General features: G+C 38.7%; 1 protein-coding gene across 1 annotated transcript in view; it reads right to left on the bottom strand.

Moving 5' to 3' along the window:
• Window positions 1-405: 405 nt before the first annotated feature.
• NLRP14 (NLR family pyrin domain containing 14) overlaps window positions 406-19,133 on the bottom strand; it is a 38,636-nt gene continuing 19,908 nt past the window's right edge. Inside the window, exons 6-11 of the mRNA XM_019456168.2 lie at window positions 16,312-16,482; window positions 15,748-15,918; window positions 13,790-13,960; window positions 11,717-11,887; window positions 1,966-2,136; window positions 406-802 (exon numbers count right to left, since the gene is read on the bottom strand). Of these exons, the coding sequence (XP_019311713.2) occupies window positions 667-802; window positions 1,966-2,136; window positions 11,717-11,887; window positions 13,790-13,960; window positions 15,748-15,918; window positions 16,312-16,482 (991 nt within the window). The 3' untranslated portion in view covers window positions 406-666. The remainder of the gene's footprint in view (window positions 803-1,965; window positions 2,137-11,716; window positions 11,888-13,789; window positions 13,961-15,747; window positions 15,919-16,311; window positions 16,483-19,133) is intronic.

Here is a 19,133-nt window from a genome sequence, read left to right on the forward strand (position 1 = left end):
GGAAGATGTTTTTAGCTCTAATCCCAATAATCTTAGATCTATTTACATCTTTACAACAGGCTGCAGAAAATGTTCATGGAGGAAGTGGACTCCCATTTTGACTGAGACCATCAATTCTCACATAGTAACATACCTATAAGTTGCCTGGGAAATTATTTAAAATACCAGTTCCTAGGACCTTTAGATAATTCTGATTCAGTAAGTCCGATATGGGCTCTAGGAAACCGCATTTTAAGAAACACCCAAGTGATTTAGACGCCAGTTGTCCCAAGAACATGCATGGAGAAGCATTCAGTAAAGCAAGCCGGAGATGGTGAGGCTGTGAAGTAAGCCATTTGTGGGAGGGAGAGAAAGGGAAACAGGTGCTCTAACATAATCTTTCCTAGGCTCGTCCTCCACTTTCATTTCTAGGCTTCTCACATCAGAATTCTTGAGCTCTGCATTCAATTAAAAACATGTCATACCTTTCACCGAGGTTTAGGTTTTTCGTTTTATTTTAGCTTCTCAACCCCCATGTGAAGTAGAACAGAGCTTTCACAGAGAAGTGACTCACCTACATCTAACAGACATCAAACACAGTACGTCTGGGCATAAAGCATCTAAAGCTAAGATTCCCTCATCACACTGAGGCATTTTACTTTTGAAAAGTACATCAGGTTCTTCAAATCAGGGACACCGCCACCAGGAAACATCTTCATCACTGTGATCATTACAATCCCGCTCAATGATGAGCTGTGGATTGCTAACTCGCACAGCTTCCAGCAGTTTCTGGGCTTCCTCATCAAACGCCTCTTTGCACACCCTGAGAAAATAAGGGAAGACCTCTTCTCACACTCAGTTTTCCCACTGAAGAATTCATTTCTCAGAGAAAAACTGTTAGAGACAGAAGTGAACATGGCTGGGGAGTGGGGCAAGGGGAATGTGAGGTATAGACTCAGGGAGTGTGGCAGAGGAAGGAAAATGGAACACAGAGTAGAAATAAAAAAAGATTAAAATTGAAGAGGATCCTCCGAGAGCCTTTTTCTACTCAAGCAAAATACTACTTCTAATGATGACAACCGCTAACATAGAAAACAGTTAGGTGTTATATACTAGGCAGTTCTAAGTACAGGTATTCTTTGCTTTTCCAAAGGTCATGGCTGTACCACTTCACCTTTTTGAGAGACCGACATTAGTACGTGTTTTTGATAACTGAAAGAAGTCCAAAGATTTTGCTTTTACCACACAAAAAAGTTAAAAAGCGAAAACAGTGTTCAGCATTTGGGATGCAGTGAGCCATTATGGAGGCAGCATGAACCCAGGCAGCAAGAGCAGCCCTGCCCAGCTCCTTCCCCAGGGCCTGCGCTGCACCTCAGCACCCAGCTGCTACAGCTGTGAACTGTGTCTATGAGCATCTGGGCCTCATATCCATTTATTTTGTGCATGTGTTAACAAGATGTGTCCTAAGGTATCAGAAAAGCCTAAAAGAGAGGATGTTTTTGGGGGCCCAGGAATGCTCAAAATTTTTTCCATATAAATGGTAATTGCTTCTTTGCTTTACACCATTTTGGCTTATGAAAGCTTTCACGGGAACACTCTACCTTCAGATAGCAGAGGGACACCTGTACTGCCTATACTGACTCAGTTGATCAGTCCTCATAATAAACCATGAGTACATATCATTTCACCCATTTATAGACAAAGAAATCAAAACACAGAGACTGGAGACTACTGCAAGTTCAAATATCTAGTAAGTTCCAGGGCTACATTTCATACTCAGGTAGTCTGGCTTTAGAGTTCTCAGCTGTTAAACAGTATGCTACAGTATGTCTCTTAAAATTCAGTGTCCTATGGGAGGAAAAGAAGGGCCTCAAGAATACGCACAGATCCACAATCAGGTTGATTCTTAGGCCTGCAGTGAACAAGTAGCTTCCCAAATCCCTTGTTCCAGTAAACTTCCGCCCTGAGAAGCCAACGAAGACTTACCCCAGAACTTTCAGTTTACATTCAGGAGATCTCAGGACTTCACATAATTTCATAATTCCTTCATACCCTAAAGTGTTCTGTGTCAGGTTTATTTTTATCAGGTTTTGGTTGCTTCTAAGAGTACAGGAGAGATCCTGACAACACAGGGAGGTCAAACCACAATATTCCAACCTGCAGGGAAGAGAGACGAATGATAAAATTCATTTAACCCTGGGACAGAGAGCAAGCATGTAAGAGATCTGTGAGCTGAGAGTGCAGGAGGGCTCCAGGAGCTTAAAAAAAAAAAAAAAAACAAAACAAGAAACAAAAAACAAACAAACAAAAAGGCAAGCACAATTAGTGAAGATTCAAAGAATGTAAGTACTTATAATCATCATTACTAGATATTTATTGACTGAATTTATCTCTTCCTAAATCATAAATTACAAGTTCAAAATTATAAGTCCAGGGAATAAACAAAACAGGTAAGCACACCAAGGAAAGTCAAAGCAGTTGAATCTTTGATCATCATTAAAAATATAGACACATAAGTGAACTTTTGAAATATGGTATTGACTATTTTAAAAGCAAGGTATATAATAAGGTCTCTAACACCATGCCTTTATGCAAATAAAAGTGCATACACCAAAAGTCAACATTACATCTTTTACAAGGATACTCACAACTCCATGGCATATTTCAAACACACTAGGCCAGCTGCCTATATAGGGGAAGAATGATTAAAAGATAAATTAACCAACTAACCAACCAAAGTCAGTAGAGGGCCCTTGCATAAACCAATGATAATACCATGAACTGAAGTAGCATGTTAAACTTAACTTTCTACACCTGATGATGCTCCCAACCAATTGTCATTTTCACCTATGTTTACCTAGCCATTCCACAATTGAGTGCTTACATAGGTGCTGAGCATATAGAAACATTTAGGGGCGCCTAGGTGGCTCAGTTGGTTAAGTGTCCAACTCTTGATTTCAGTTCAAGTCATGATCTCATGGTCAGGAGACTGAGCCCTGGGTCGCGCTCAGCACTGGGTACAGAGCCTGCTTGGGATTCTCTCTCTTCCCCTCCCTTTTTCCCTCCCCAACTTGTACTCTATCTCTCAAAATGAACAAACTTAAAAAAATTTTAAGTTACTGCCCACATGAAACTGGCATTAATGTGATGGAGCAACAGTCCCATTATTTATGACACAAAGTAAATAAACCTAATACAAAATACACTGTAGGGTAAAAACACTAGGAGACAAAGGTTATCAAGAATTAATCAGGAAACAATCATCCTGTTTTTAGTCCTTAATAATAGTCTCAAAATCTAGAGGGGTGCCTGGGTGGCTCAGTTGGTTGAGCATCTGACTCTTGATTTTGGCTCAAGGTCATGATCTCAGGGTCATGGGACTGAGCCCTGCATCAGGCTCTGTGCTGAGCATGGAACCTCCTTAAGATTCTCTCTCTCTCTCTCTCTCTCTCTCTCTCTCTCTCTCTCTCTCTCTCTCTCTCCCTCCCTCCCTCCCCCACTCACACACTCTCTCTAAAGAAAAAAATTTTTAAATCTTAAAAATATATAGAGAGAAAACTAAAACTAACAGAACTACAAAGTGAAAGACACAAATCTACAATTATAATGGAGATTTTAACATACTTTTCACAGCAAGTGATTGAAGTATCTGGAAAAAAATCACTAAAAATATAGATGATTTGAATAACAGAATTAATGACCTTAATGAAAGTCATTTACAATACTGCAGCCAACAATTCTTCATCTTTTTAAGCACACCATGGTAGACATATAAAAACTGACTATATACTAGGGCACATGTCAACAAATTTCAAAGAAATGCAATCATACACAGTATGTTCTCAGACCACAATGCTAGAGATTAAATATAAAAAGATAAGAAACTCCTCTTATATGTTTCAAAATTAAGAAATACTGGGGTGCCTGGGTGGCTAAGTTGGTTAAGCATCCAACTCTTGGTTTTGGCTCAGGTCATGAGCTCATGTTTCATGAGTTCTAGCCCCATGTTGGGCTTTGTGCTGGCAGTGCAGAACCTGCTTGGGATTTTCTCTCTCCCTCTCTCTCTGCCCCTTCCCCACTCACTCTGTCTCTCTCAAAATAAATAAAAAAAAAAAAAAAAAAAGAAAATTAAGGAACACAGTTTAAAATAATCCATGAAGAAAAAAGCATAAGGAACTTAAATTTATTTTAGACTCAAAAATAACAAATGCTGCATATAATATTATAGAATGAAGTTAATGCAATGATTTCAAGGAAAAATCAAGTGTTGGAAAAGGAGGAAATATTTATGAGCTACACATTCAACTCAAGTATTTAAGAATGGTATTAAAAAGAAGACAAGGGGGGTACTTGGGTGGCTCAGTTGGTTAAGTGTCCAACTCTTGGTTTCAGCTCAGGTCATGACCTCATGGTTTCATAAGTCCAAGCTCAGCACTGGGCTTTGTGCTAGCAGCACGGAGCCTGCCTGAGATTCTCTCTCTCTCCCTCTCTCTCAGCACCTCCCCTGCTTGCATGCTTTCACAAAAATAAATGAATAAACTTAAAAAAAGAAAAAAATTTAAGAACAATCAAATAAACTCAACAAAAGTAGAAGATGAAAAATTAGATCATTGTTGTGTTCTTTAAAAAGTAAAATGAGAAAAAGCTCAAATTGCCAATATCAGGAAAAGAAAGGAGACATTAACAGATGTCTAAATCACTGGAGATGATTAGAAGCTGAGCAGATAATAAATTAGACACTTGCCAATAAATTTTAAAATTTAGATGAAATGGATAAAATCATAGGAGTAATCTTACCAAAAATTACTCAATAAAACATATATAAATGTATAATTATCTTAAAAATGAATCAGAAGTCAAATCTTCACAGAAAGCAAATTCCAGATCATACAGCTTCACCAGAAATTTCTACAAAGTTCAAGGAAGAAATAATTCTAATCTTACACAAATCTCCCCAGGAAACAAAGAAGGATCACTCCTGAACTCATTTTATTAAAATACTGTAATGTGGATGCCAAAACTTAATTGGGATTATACAAGAAGATTATAACCTAATCTCCATTATAAACAAAGATATTAAAATATTTACATATCAACAAAATAAAGCGCACAATGTATATAAGACATATCATGACCAAGTTGGTTTTGAGCCCAAAAAAGTAAGGTTGATATAGTAATAGATATAATATATATAATAAAATCCATGTTATTGACCACATTCGGCACATTTCATAGAAGTTCAACATATATTCATAATCTAAAAAGAAGAAAAATTCTTAGCAAACTAAAGATAGGAACCTTTTAAATTAATAAATGAGACAAACACTGAAATTTTGGTTTTGACAATGAAAATAACATAGGGAAGCCCACTATCTCAAGACATATTAACATTCTATCGCACATCTTATAAGTTACTAAGGCAATAAAAAGAAAAAAGAAAGAAACAGAAAAGGGAAAGACAACTATCATTCCCAAGAGAGAGGACTGTGTACCTAGAAAATCCAAGTGATAAAGCAATTCTAATCAACCAGAGGATGTGCCAAGCTACTGGGTGTGAAGTTAACACACAAAACCCAACTGTGTTTCTATGTATAAAGAATAAACAAAATGAAAAATAACAAGAATACCCATTTACAATAGTATTGCAATATAGCAAGTACTTAGGAATAAAGTCAAACAGCAAAATAAAGGGCTACCACAGGAAAAATTACTAAGCTTTATTGATAGAGCTAAGCTAAGGAGATCTATCATAATTGATAGATTCAATGCAATTCTAATCAAAATGCCAACACATGGGTAGGCATGGGAATATAGGGAGATGCACATGCATGTGTGTGTTAACTTGATAAGCTGATATTTAAAATTTTGTTTGGAAACACCAAGGAAAAACCCAGTAATAGACCCATGCACCAATGAAGACTTGATTTATAACAAAGATGGCCCTGCCAGACAGTGGGGAAAGAAAAACAGTCAATAAGTTTTGCTGGAAAGGAGGAGTATCCACATAGGAAATATATTAAATTGGATTGACCTCAAACCATATATTTGGGGGGGGGGGGGGGAGAGAACGTGCATGCACACAATTTGGGGAGGGTCCAATGGGAGGAGAGAGGGAGACAGGGAGAGAGGGAGAGAGAGGGAGGGAGAGAGAGAGAGAGAGAGAGAGAGAGAGAGAATATCTCAAGCAGGTTCCACTCCCAGCACAGAGCTCAGTCTCACCACCATGAGATTATGACCTGAGCCAAAATCAAGCATCAGATGCTCAACTGAGCCACCCAGGCACCCTACTAACCATATTTTTATATTAAAGTCTCAAATGCTTCATAAGCTGCCTTTTACATTTAGAAAATAATAGTAGAATGTCTTCATAATCCCAGAGTTGGGAAAAATTTTCCTAACCAATTACAAAAAGGACTAATAAAGGAATAATCTGATGTTACAATTAAGTTCTTTGGTTCTATAAAAGACATCATAAAGAGTGAAAAGAAAAGCCCAAGTTTTTGTCACATATCTAAGTCACAATGGCTAATAACCAGAATATATTGGAGGAAAAAAAACCCCCACAAATCAAAAAGGGGAAAATGGCTCACCCAATGGAAAAATGAACAAAATAAGTGAAAAAGCAACTTTACAAAATAGGAAATCCGAATGGCTATTAATCATCTCAAAAGGTGTTGAACCTCTCTTTAACCAGACAATTCTAAATTAAAACCACAAAGAGATGCCAAAACACACACCTGATTCACTAAAACTTTAAAAATTAAGTCAGACAAAATTGACAAGAATAGAGAACAGGAACTATCACACACTACTAGGGGCAGAATCAATTAGTACAATCTTTTTTTTTTTTTTTTTTTTTAAGTTTATTTATTTATTTTGAGAGAGAGATAGAGAGCTGGGGAAGGGCAAAGGGAGAGGAAGAGAATCCCAGGCAGGCTCTGCATTGGCAGTGCAGAGCCCAATGCAGAGCTCAAACTCATGAAATGTGAGATCATGACCTGAACCGAAACTCAGAGTCAGACGCTTAACCGACTGAGCCACCCAGGCACCCCAGCACAATCTTTTTGACAGTATCTAATAAATTTGAAGACCCATTCCCAATGATGTAATAAATCGCTGTTTTTCCTAAATATATACATATGTGCCTCAATTCATGTAGTAAAATATTCATCAGCAGCATTAGTCATAAAATAAATGAAAAACATCCATCTACAATAGAATGGTTACATAGTTTGTGATATCGTCATTCACTAGAATACTTTACTGTGGTAAAAATGAACTAACTACAACTACATGAAATGACTGGATGACAAATTCCTAACAATGAGCAAAAAAAATCATAATACAAAAGAATATACTGAGTATGATTATATATAAGGTTCAAAACCTAGCAAAATTTAACAATACATTGCTTAGGACTATATACACTCACACTCTACAGATAAATAAATGATGACCACAAAATTCAGGATAATAGTTTTACTTCTTAGGGAGGAGGGAAGAGATTTATAAAGGAGGAGTAGGGGAATTTAATTTCCTGGGAAAATTCAATTTCTGACACAGGTGAGATTACACACATTTGACATTTATTTATTTATTTATTCATTCATTCATGCATTTATTTTTTAACTTATTTTCTCAAAAATAAATAACAAATTAAGTAAAAAATAAATAAATGCAGGGGAGGGGCAGAGAGAGAGGAAGAATCTCAAGCATGCTCAGTGCTGCCAGCACAAAGCCTGATGAGGGGCTTGAATTCATCAAACCATGAAAGTTGGTATCAAGTTGATGCTTAACCAACTGAGCCACCCAGGCAATCCCTAACTTTTAAATAGTTTTATTGACTTATTTCTATGTATTTTATATTTCATAGTGAAAATGTTTAAAATATGACTTGGTAGATCTTTTTTTTTCTGTGTATAAACATTCCTTTTCTTCCCCCAAGTTTTTGTTCAAATTCCAGTTAGTTAACATACAGTGTAATATTTGTTTCAGGTGTAGAATTTAGCGATTCATCACTTACATACAACACCCAGTGTTCATCACAAGTGTCCTCCTTAACACCGTTACCCATTTAATCTACCCCCCCACCTACCTCCCCTCCAGCAACCCCCAGTTTGTTTTCTATAGTTAAGAATCTGTTTTATGGTTTTCTTTTTTTTCCAATGATCCAGCAATTTTACTACGTACTAGGTATTTACTCAAAGGACACAAATATACGGGTTCAAAGAAATATATGCACCCTGATGTTTATAGCAGCATTATCTACAATAGCCAAAGTATGGAAAGAGCCCAGATGTCCACTGACTGATGAATGGATAAAGAAGATGTGGTGTAAACACACAATGGAATATTACTCAGCCATAAAAAAGAATAAAATCTTGCCATTTGCAACAATGTGGATGGAGCTACAGAATATGCCAAGCAAAATAAGTCAGTCAGAGAAAGACAGATACCATATGATTTCACTCATATGTGAAATTTAAGAAACAAAACATATGAATACAGGCAGATCTTTAAAATATCAGAAGAGAAAAATAAAAATTATGGACTGTAGATGACACTGCAAGAAGCAGAAAGGGGGTCATCACTGCTGAAAATGAACTTAAAATTATGGGTTAGAGAAAAGTGAAAGGAAAATGAGTTTTAAAAGATTAGAAAAAAATTATAAAGACAGACAAAAGAGATCCAACCTAAGTGTAATTAGTGACCCTGAAAACAAATTAGATAAGCAGAAATTAAAACACAGGAAACCCTATAAAAAATACAATCTACATGTTGAAATGGCAGACCATTTCCTCAGGAAAATATTAATGAGGAAAATTCTACACAGGACAAATTATTGTTCCTAAAGAGCAATTCTACGGACATTCAAGCCAAAAAAAAAAAAAAAAAAAAAGTATGTTTAACCAGTAAGGACACTAAAAGGGAAGAATCAGTTGGCTTCAGACTTTTCTCTAACTAGATTCAATGCTAGCAGGCAGTGGACTTTCTGTAAAACTCTCAGAGGAAGGACGACCAAAATATGAACACAACCAAGCCGCCACTCAATGTCATAGAAAACTGAGACATTTCCAGATATACAAAAAGTCAAGGATAATAGTACTTAGATCTCTCATTTTGAAGAAACAATGAGCCAATAGTCAAGGTATTCAATGAACATTCCATGGTCCCTACCATCCACAGGCATCTGGTATTACTGAGCTCTGGAATGATCTTTCGAAATTACAAAGATCTGTGACCCTACCTCCCTCACCACCTCCTGGTCAACATAGTATAGTGGGGCATTTGGTCACTAAATATGGCTATCCCCTGAAATGGTTCATCTCTGTCTGGCCACTTCCTGAGTAATGATTACGATGAAAGGGACAGAAAGTCATATAAAACCTTTGAAATTTCATGATACTTTTCTTTCCATAACAGCAACTCCAGGCCAGCCTAACTGGTGTACCCTCCAGGTGACAGGCCAGCCACAAAGGACCTGTGGGGTTCAAACTTAATTTGGCTTCAGACACCTGGAGTCACCTTTGGATCATGAGGATAATGACCATTTGGTTGAGTATACTGCTTGAGAAGTCCCCCTACAAGCAAAGATGTAGAATAGAATGGGTTTATAGAAATATTATAAAAAATGCTTTATTTTTCTCCTGCCAGATCCCTCTGGACTGAAAGCCTGGGTACGAGCAGGGGATGATTGGAGAAAAAGCAAAGTTACAGGCACTAAGATGGGACACAATGATTTCAGGACTGTGGGGAAGAAGAGCCACACCAATACCTGGGGAAGTAACATCTCAGAACCTGTGAGATGCTGGGAGTGGGAAGAACAATTCATTATTTCTTTTCCTTCCCTAGACCCAACACAGCTGCCTGGAAAAATTATGTGGTCTGCTGAAGTAGCAGCTATGGCTGGCAAAGTGACCCACTGCCCAGTCTGTCCACATGCCACGGAAACAGAAAATTCCACGTGGATACGGCAGGTCCTAACTGTTCTGCTGCACCTGATGTCATCAGCGGCAGCCCCCCAGATCTGGACCTCTGTCACGGGTGTACAAACACAACCGGTACAAACCTTGTTTCAGTCTGTTACAAATTCATTAGCTTCTCTTGATGCCAGTGCAGCCTTGAGTTATGCGATTTATGTCTAACACTGTAACTACTCAGTGACACATAACCAAACCACTGTAATGGTGACCCAGATCAATAGAAAACATCCCACATTGAAGTGAATTGTGTTCCTTCAGGTTATATGTTTTTTATGTGTGAAGGTGTGGACCACTGAATATCTCTTTATTGGGGATGGGACTACTTTTGGCCAGATTTTGTTCCCTATATTTATTGCCAATGATACCAAGATCAGCAGGTCAACCTAAACTCCCTTTCACGAGTTATAATGAATAACAAGACTTCTTGGTCCTCCCTTGGTCTCATTCAGTTGGCCGGTCCAGGATGCTGAGGACATAGTTGAAATCAATACTGCAATCTGACCTCCTCCCATGCTTGGAGTCCTAATTATGGTGGCCTTAATTAAATGGCGTAGGAGACAAATTGAGCAGATTTGGCCTCAGCCTCTGTTGGTGAGATTAGTGAGCATGGCATATCCATGTGAAAATTAACCAAGACTTTATTGTGCAGAAAAAGGGGGCAGATATTTCTGGGAGACATTCTTCTGTGAGTCTTTTGCTCTCCTATTTATTGACAAAAATTTAAGACCCTGACAACCCTACATGGCCACTTCCTAGGGGGTGTGTGCAGTGAGCAGCCTTGAGGGATGTCTTCCTCTGGGGCAAAGAGCAGGCTTGCTTAGTGCTTGCTATAAAGTGGTGAGTCCCCCAAGCTCCATGGGATGCAACCCACTCCATGTGCAGGTGTCCATCTGGGCTATCCATATCCACCCTGTGGGACTTGGGGGACAAAGAAAACTGACACACATACACTAGTGCATATGCTGCTATGCTAGGAGTAATAAAGTCCTCTGTCTCCAATGGGACTCTGGGTTTCCTGCCAGCATCCATGAAACAGTGATAGGCTAACTTATTAGGTTATAAGCAGGATAAAATTAAATTTCAGATCCAATCATTACAATATCATCATTGTTGTCATAAAAATATATGAATAGTTAATGGAAACATAGGTAAAATAGCACTTTCCTGGAAGAGTCAGGGAAACATATCATAGTATTTGGGTTTCCCACACATAGAGCAAAATTCTTGACCCAAAGGTCAATAATTCATGCTATGTAAGAATGTACTAGCCAATATCAGTTCAAGATTCAAAAAGAAAATAAACACCTAAACAACACATGATTAAACATAAAAAGTACTCAGAACACAGGATAAGACCGTATTAGATTGCAGGCTCCTTAAGAGCCTAGATAGCATTTTTTGAGAGAAGACAATTAGCAAAATCTTCAATTTAATAAGAAAAATTAATTCAAAGACAGAATATCTGAAGGATATGAACATGAAACAGAACATGAAAGACCTTAAAGCAAGGACCTTTTACTTCATACATACCCCATCTAAGGCACTAAAGGGAACAGAAAGAAATGTGAACTATAGCTTTAATACTAACAACACATAATACACTGATGCATATATTTGAAATTCAGATTCTCATTTCTGAGAGTAACTTACCTTCGAGCCCCATTTATTTTTCATCCTCTCTCATGTACTAAATTTCTTCTGGCCACATTAGCTACCAAATAGGTATCACTTTCCTGATGGAAAACTGAACTCACCCAAGCCTCTGAATATTGCAGTTTGGATGTCTCAAAGCTTCGTACAGAATTTTGACTCCATCATCCTGCAGGTCATTGTTCCCAAGGTCCAGGCTCTGCAGGTGTGGGTTGTTCAGAATAGCAGAAGCCAAATCCAGACAACACATACTAGTGAGTGCACAGCCCATCAATCTGCAAGAAATATAAGAGACAAGTGAGACCTTCAGTTGTGAGGCTTAATTAGTTTATTCCTAGGAGAGAAGCCCAGGTATCTAAACCCTTTTCCTGACTCTTTTCTATCCACAATCCAAGATGCACACAGGAACATCTAACATTATCAGTAGAAACAAATGGGGTTTCTTAATGAGAAAAAAAACCCCATTGGGTAAAACTGCTTTCTCCCACAAACAGGCTGTTATCCACCAAGCTTCCCAAATCAAGGGTATAAACACATTTCTATCAATACTAAAAAATGGATATAAGTTTACCCAAGGAACCCAAAGATTTCTGTGCTTTCAGTTTCCAATAGAATTTTGAAATAAAAATACTTTAAAAAAATGTTAAGGTGTTACATTCTAAGAGGAAGCAGCCTACATATAAAAAGATATGTCTTTCAGTCTTTTGTAGGGCATTCAAGAGCATTCACAACCTGGCCTCAAACATTCTCTTTCCATACTTTGTCCCTAACCTATTTGCCAACCATACACCTCTGTGTTTCTGTTTTTTATTTTGTTTTTTTCCAAATTTACCACACCTATCTTCATTCCCCTTCTTTTCGCTCTTCCTACCTTCTGCCAAGGATATCTGCACACAACAAAATCCTCTTCGTCTTTCAAGGCTAAGGTAACTCAATCTCCTCTGTCCCACTCCTTGCTCCTTGGGACTTTTGTCATATCTTTTTTTTTTTTTCAATGTATTTATTTTGAGAGAGAGAGCAAGCTAGCAGAGGAAGGACAGAGAGAGGGAGAGAGAGAGAATCCCAAGCAGGCTCTGCACTGACCGTGTGTAGCCTGACACAGGGCTTGAACTCACGAACCAGGAGATCATGACCTGAGCCAAGATCAAGAGTCAAGATGCTTAACTGACTGAGCCACCCAGGCATCCCTGTCATATCTTTATGACAAATGGGATATATTATGATTGGCTGTATATTCATTTCCCTGCCATCAGCATTTTGTAAGTTACCAGAGGCAAGAGCATAACCTTAGTAATAATCTTTAATGCCCTCAGAATGTATTTTATATTTGTTGTAAATTTTGGTGGAGAGAACTGGCATGGCCTGCATAGAAGCTATGAAGGTAGCTACGAAAGCACAAATTTGTCTGTTTATAGCAAAGCTAAGGAGAGCAAGTGGACTAACCAAACATCTTGTGTATGTAGGTCACTTAGAAATTATAGAAATTGTGGCTGAAATAAAAGGTATTGGGTTTAAACATAATTTCCATGAAGTAAAATTTTGCCTTCTAGTTGAATAATAGTCAAGGAAACTTCAGAGAATTAGATCATATATATTTTCCTAAAGAAGGTAGAGATATGGGGCACCAGGGTGGCTCAGTCAGTTGAGTGTCTGACTCTTGATTTCAGCTCAGGTCACGATCCTAGGGTCATGGGATTGAGCCTCGTGTCGCGCTCTGTGCTGACAGTGTGGAGCCTGCTTGAGATTCACCCTCCCCACCCCCCCCCCCCGCCCCTCCCCTGCTCTCACTGTCTTGCTTTCAAAATAAATAAAAACATTTAAATAAACAACAACAGAATGACTGGATTATTGGATATTTTTTAAAATTCCCTTCCCAGTTTAAAAGTTGACCTAATTATAAACATGAATTGAAGAAAGAAAAACTAGTAGAGCACAGTTTCTGCTTCAGGGATGTAGAGCAGAGGACACACAGTAGATTCAGTGAGGTACAAACAGGTTGATTACAATTACTGTAGTAACTATTTAAGAAAAATCTGATGAACATACTTCCTCAGCTTGTCTCCAGCAGGAGGAGAGAGAGAGAATCAGCTGTGTATTCTTTTCTCTGACAGATATTCAGCTCAGCCCTTCTTCACTCATCTGTTAAAACATGGAAGGTCAGGTCACAGAAAACCTACCCCAGGTCCTGAAGGTTACAGCTGGGATGCCGAAAGACATCGCACAGAAGCTTTACTCCATCATCTTGTAGCCAGTTGGACCCCAGATCCAGATGTGTCAGGCTCTTGTTGCGTAGGAGAGAAGAGGAGAGATGTTGACCGCTCAGTGAGGTGAAGTGGCAACGCCTCAGCCTATAGGAAGGACAGTGTGAGGACACATGGAATCACTGCTTTACTGCCCAGACATTTTGCAAAGGTTTCATCCTGTGCTCCCTCACCTACTTGCCAACACTCATCTCAGAACAAATACCCTCTCCCTCATTACCTCTTTGCCTGTCTCACTTGGGATATTCTTCAGAATATCCTTCAGAATATTCACTTGAGATATCCATGTTCTTCAGAATTTTTCTTTTCAAATGCTAGATTTTAAAATTTATTTTGAAAGAGAGAGAGAGAATCTTAAGCAGGCTCCGTGCTGTCAGTGCAGAGCCCGATACAGGGCTCAACCTCATGAACTGTGAGATCATGACCTGAGCTGAAACCAACTCAGATGCCCAACTGACTGAGCCACCCAGATGCCCCCATAATTCTTCTTTACTATAAATGAAATGTTAACCTCTTCACACTGTGCATAAATACAGTACCTAATTGCAAAAGTAGCTATATGGAGAGGAGTAGGCATATGGAATAGAATGGGAGTAATCATAAAAAAGTACTTTTTTATATAATAAAAGTGGCATTTCCAATCAGTAGGGAAAAGATCTATTATACTATAAGTCATTTGGGAAAGCAGACCTGACATATGGGAGAAAATAAGTTTTAAGCCTTATAACAAAGTAGGAATAATTTAACACTTACATGTTAAAAATTAAACCATAAAGAATAGACATAAGTAGGGTTTTTTAAATAAAGGTATTTCCAATTATGACAAAACTTCTAAAAGTCATGAGGAGGAAGATAATGTGACTTCACAAGAATTTTAAACTTCCGTATTCTAAAAATGGCCACGAGAAAACACACAGAAACATGCTAGGTAAATTATTTGCAAAACAGAAAAAATAATGGCTATAATGTATGTGATATTAATAACCATAACATATACAACAGAAAACATACAGAGGAAAATGGAGCCTATGAAGAGGCAATTCCTAGAATATTAAAGGCCAAAAACATTTGAAAAGATGCTCAACGTTAAATTATTTTTATTTATTTATTTTATTATTTTTTTAAGAAGGCTCCATGCCCAAGGTCGGGCTTGAACTCATGACCCCAAGATCAAGAGTCACATGCTCTACCAGCTGAGGCAGCCAGGCGCCCCTCAACATCAAATCATTTTTAAAGTTACTTTCAATTATCTAATCAATACTGATAAAAAAAACAACCAGTAGATACTCGATGAGGATGTTAAAATGCAGACTTCTAGACTGCCAAGGAATTATGAACAATCTATTGGAGAAAATGTAACCACGTCTGACAAAGTAAAAATTTTGGCTCATCAATTCCACATCTGGGAATTCATCTAAGGGCAATGAACAGAATAATCACACTGTGATCCAGCCCTACCATGGGATGCTACATTCCTGTTTAGTGGTGTTCATATACATTTACCTGTTCTAGACCCAGAATATGGAGTTGGACAGGCAGACTTTAGTCCTGAATCCACCATGTTCTCATGAGCATGAGGCAAGCTATATAATCTTTCTAAGCCTCACATTTCTCACCTGGGGCTGAGAACTCAGTGGCCAATTTGACACCAACAGGTACATTTGTGCAGATTAAACAAATTTAGCACAGGGCCCAGCACAGAGTAAGGACACAACAAATGGCAATCATTAATACCATCATCCTCATCATCTGCATTATCATTATTGATAACAGCAGGGAAAATGCAAGGGACAGATTATATTTATAACACTGTCCCTTTTAAAATATATTTCAAAATGTACACATCAGCAGGATGAAAACTAGTGCTCACTTACACAAGGCTCTGGAGATTGCACTGTGGATGTTTCAAGGCATCGCTCACAAGCTTTACTCCATCATCTCCCAAGATGTTGTCTGCCAAGCACAAATGTGTCAACCTTTTGTTGCTGATGAGAGCCAAAGAAAGATCCTCACAACCAGCTACTGTGAGGCCACAGCTTTCTAAGCTGAAGGAGAAACACAGTTGGGAAGGGATCAGTCAAATCCCAAAGTTCATGTTTCTCATCCTCTTCTCAGGGACACTAGCTGATACTTACAGTCCTTATATCTCTACTATAGAATCAACCTTTCAAACCTACTAAAATTACAAATGCCCTTGCAGCTACATACAAGGGAGAGGAGGAGGAAAATAGTAATAAAAATAAGCATTCATGAAGAAAAGCAGCATTTAAAAGTCTAATGAGAGAGAAAGCAAAAGAGGACTTCATGTAGAGCTCATCCAGGATTGACAAATGAGCCAAGTGGTGTCCAGACCCAAACAGTTTGCCCATACAGCTCTTAACTAAGTCACACAAGACTGCCCAAAAGGACTGCAGGGAAAACAAACCAGCAAGACTCACGACAGTCTCTCTAGGTGACACTTGGGATGTCCTAAGGCCTCACACAACAGCTTGACTCCGTCATCTAATAGGTGATTGGTCGACAGATTCAGAAATACCAGGCTCCGGCTTCTAAGGAGAGCCTTAGAGATATTTAGACAACAAACTGTAGTTAGATCGCAGGATTCCAAGCTGAAAAACAACACAGGAAACCAGAGATGACCCTCCTCAGAGAAGAGTTATGACCACCACTCACCCAGCCAGATGGTGTGGGCTCCCAGACTTTGTGACCCCTTCTGAAAACCAGCTTCCCTACTTGCAATGAGTTATTTAGCTAAAGCACAAGGATCTGATAGGGAGCTAGGGGAGAGCAGAAAGCTTGTCTTTTCCATCCCTATCTCCCCAATTCCCTATGAAAATATGTATGGAAGTCCTAAAGAAGTATTTTTATATGATACTTTTTTTTTTCTCTAGGAGGAATTTCCTCCAACTACAACATGGAAGAAGGTGGACTGAAGGGTGTGGAGTCCTTGCACTCTGACTTCTGAAAAACATGGGGCAGGAAGTCAGGATGAAAAGCTGTGATTCCCACAGCTGTCTACCAAGAACTCACCTATTCATGGGAGTCAATCCATGTTTTCTGAGGAACCCAGTCCTTAAGAGTAAAAACTAGGAGTAAATCAGAAATAGGGGCACCTGGGTGGCTCAGTTGGTTAAGAGTCTGACTTCGGCTCAGGTCATGATCTCACAGTTCATGAGTTCAAGTCCTGAGTCAGGTTCCGTGCTGACAGCTTGGAGCCTGGAGCCTGCTTCAGATTCAGTGTCTCTCTCTGTCCCGCCCCACTCTCACTCTGTCTCTCAAAAATAAATGAAGATTAAAAAAAAAATTTTTTTAAATAAAAAGTAAATCAGAAATAAAAGTCTCTAAAAATAAAGCAAAAGAAGAAGGGAACCCAAAGAAGAAAGGAAGAAGTACATGAAGAGACCATATTTGTAGAGACTCCTATTTAGAGACAGCTTGTGCTTGGAGAAGGCTGGGCCTGGTACCAGCTCTTCGTAAGACGAGGAAGGTGACACCAGTGTTCTGGGAACTTGGGAGTCACTCTAGTTACTCCTTTGAATCAAGCACTTAACCCAGTCCCTCAGGAATTGTTTGTCTTCATCAGAATAAGGGTGTATATAGGTAAGAACAAGAGAAGCTCCCTCCTCAATCCAGAATTAGACCTCAGTGGATCACCTAAGGCTGGAAACCTCAACTTGCCCTGAAAAGGTGTTATGGACTGAACTGTGTTCCCCAAAATTCAGATGTTGAAGCTCATGTCTGCAATGTGACTATATTTGGGGACAAGGCCTTTAAGGAAGTAATTAAGGTTATATGAGGTCTTAAGAGGGGACCCTGAATCCGAAAGGACCAGTGCCCTTGTAAGAAGGGAAGAGGTACCAGGACTGCACACACATGAAAGAGGCACATGAAGGCACCAGGAGAAGGTGGCTGTCTACAAGCCTAGGAGTGAAGCCTCATCAGAAACATACCCTGCCAGCACCCTGATCTTCAACTTCCAGGCTCCAAAACTGTGACAAATAAATTTCCTTTGTTTAAACCACCCAGTCTGTGGTATTTGTTACGGCTGAACAGGGTGATACAAAAGGGTATTACAGCAACAGCCAAGCAGGCAGTTAGAGAAACAAGGGAAGCGTCATACACTGGGTTCCAGCTCTTCTAGCAGAGGAAGATTCCAATATTATGGGGCCTGTGGATAAAATGTTAAAGTTTAACTAAAGGACAGAAAATATGTACATGTATGAAAAACAGAAAATGGGGAAACAGAAGAAAATGTTTAGAAAAGCTTGCTTTACATCTTAAATGTATAAGGTGCACATTCTCTGAACAAGAGCACATCCTAAGAAGAGGTAACACTGAGAAAGGGAGCGGGTTTAAGATAAAGAGTCCAATGAGTTTAAAAACAGGAGAAAACTGGAATCCATATTTGAAGCAATAAAGAACAAAAGCAGTGAAAATATGTGAGAAACTCCTCAAGGAGGAAGGATGAAAAAAGATTAAAGTGACATAAAGTAAGTAAGAGTTATATAGGAAAGGAGCTACAACCAATGACTATGAGATGCTCTTGAAGAAAGAGAGCAAGAGAAACAAACCCATTTTTAAAAATCCAATTGAAAGAAAGAATTTCTGGGCAGAAAAAAAGGTTGCTAGCAGATCAAAAGGTACTTTCATGCCAAAGTAAGGAAAACTACCTGGACAACACCAATGAGAGAAAACTAACACGTATGAACCAGGAAGGTGGGCAGGAAGGTGAGGGGTTCAAGGGTCAGGTTATCCTCGGACTTTAGAACACCAAATGCTGCAGAGCAATGTACCAAAGTCAAAGTGCTAAGAAGGAAAATAGAGCCCTCAGACCCAGGTAAGAGGTCAATCATCAGGATTGCAGGGTGGCTCAGTTGGTTAAGTGTCTGATTTCAGCTCAGATCATGATCTCATGGTTTGTGAGTTCCACCCCACATCGGGCTGTGCACTGACAGTGTGGAACATGCTTGGGATTCTCTTTCTCTCTTTCTCTCTCTGCCCCTATCCTGCTCTCTCTCTCTCTCTCTCTCAAAATAAATAAACTTTATAAATAAACAAGAAGTTAATCATCTGTGAGGGCAATTGAGGGATATAAATGAAGTCCTAAAATATATCATTCATATACATTTCATGAAAATGGTAATTTAAAATTATACGGCCAATAATGCAATGAATGAAATGTAAGATTTTATACAGTAAGAAATGAAAGTTTAACAAAAAATACACATATACATTGATAAAAAGTATATAAAATTAAATT

This window comes from Panthera pardus, unplaced genomic scaffold (genome assembly GCF_024362965.1).
Source record: "Panthera pardus isolate Hobbes unplaced genomic scaffold, ASM2436296v1 HiC_scaffold_12, whole genome shotgun sequence".
Taxonomy (NCBI): Eukaryota; Metazoa; Chordata; class Mammalia; order Carnivora; family Felidae; genus Panthera; species Panthera pardus.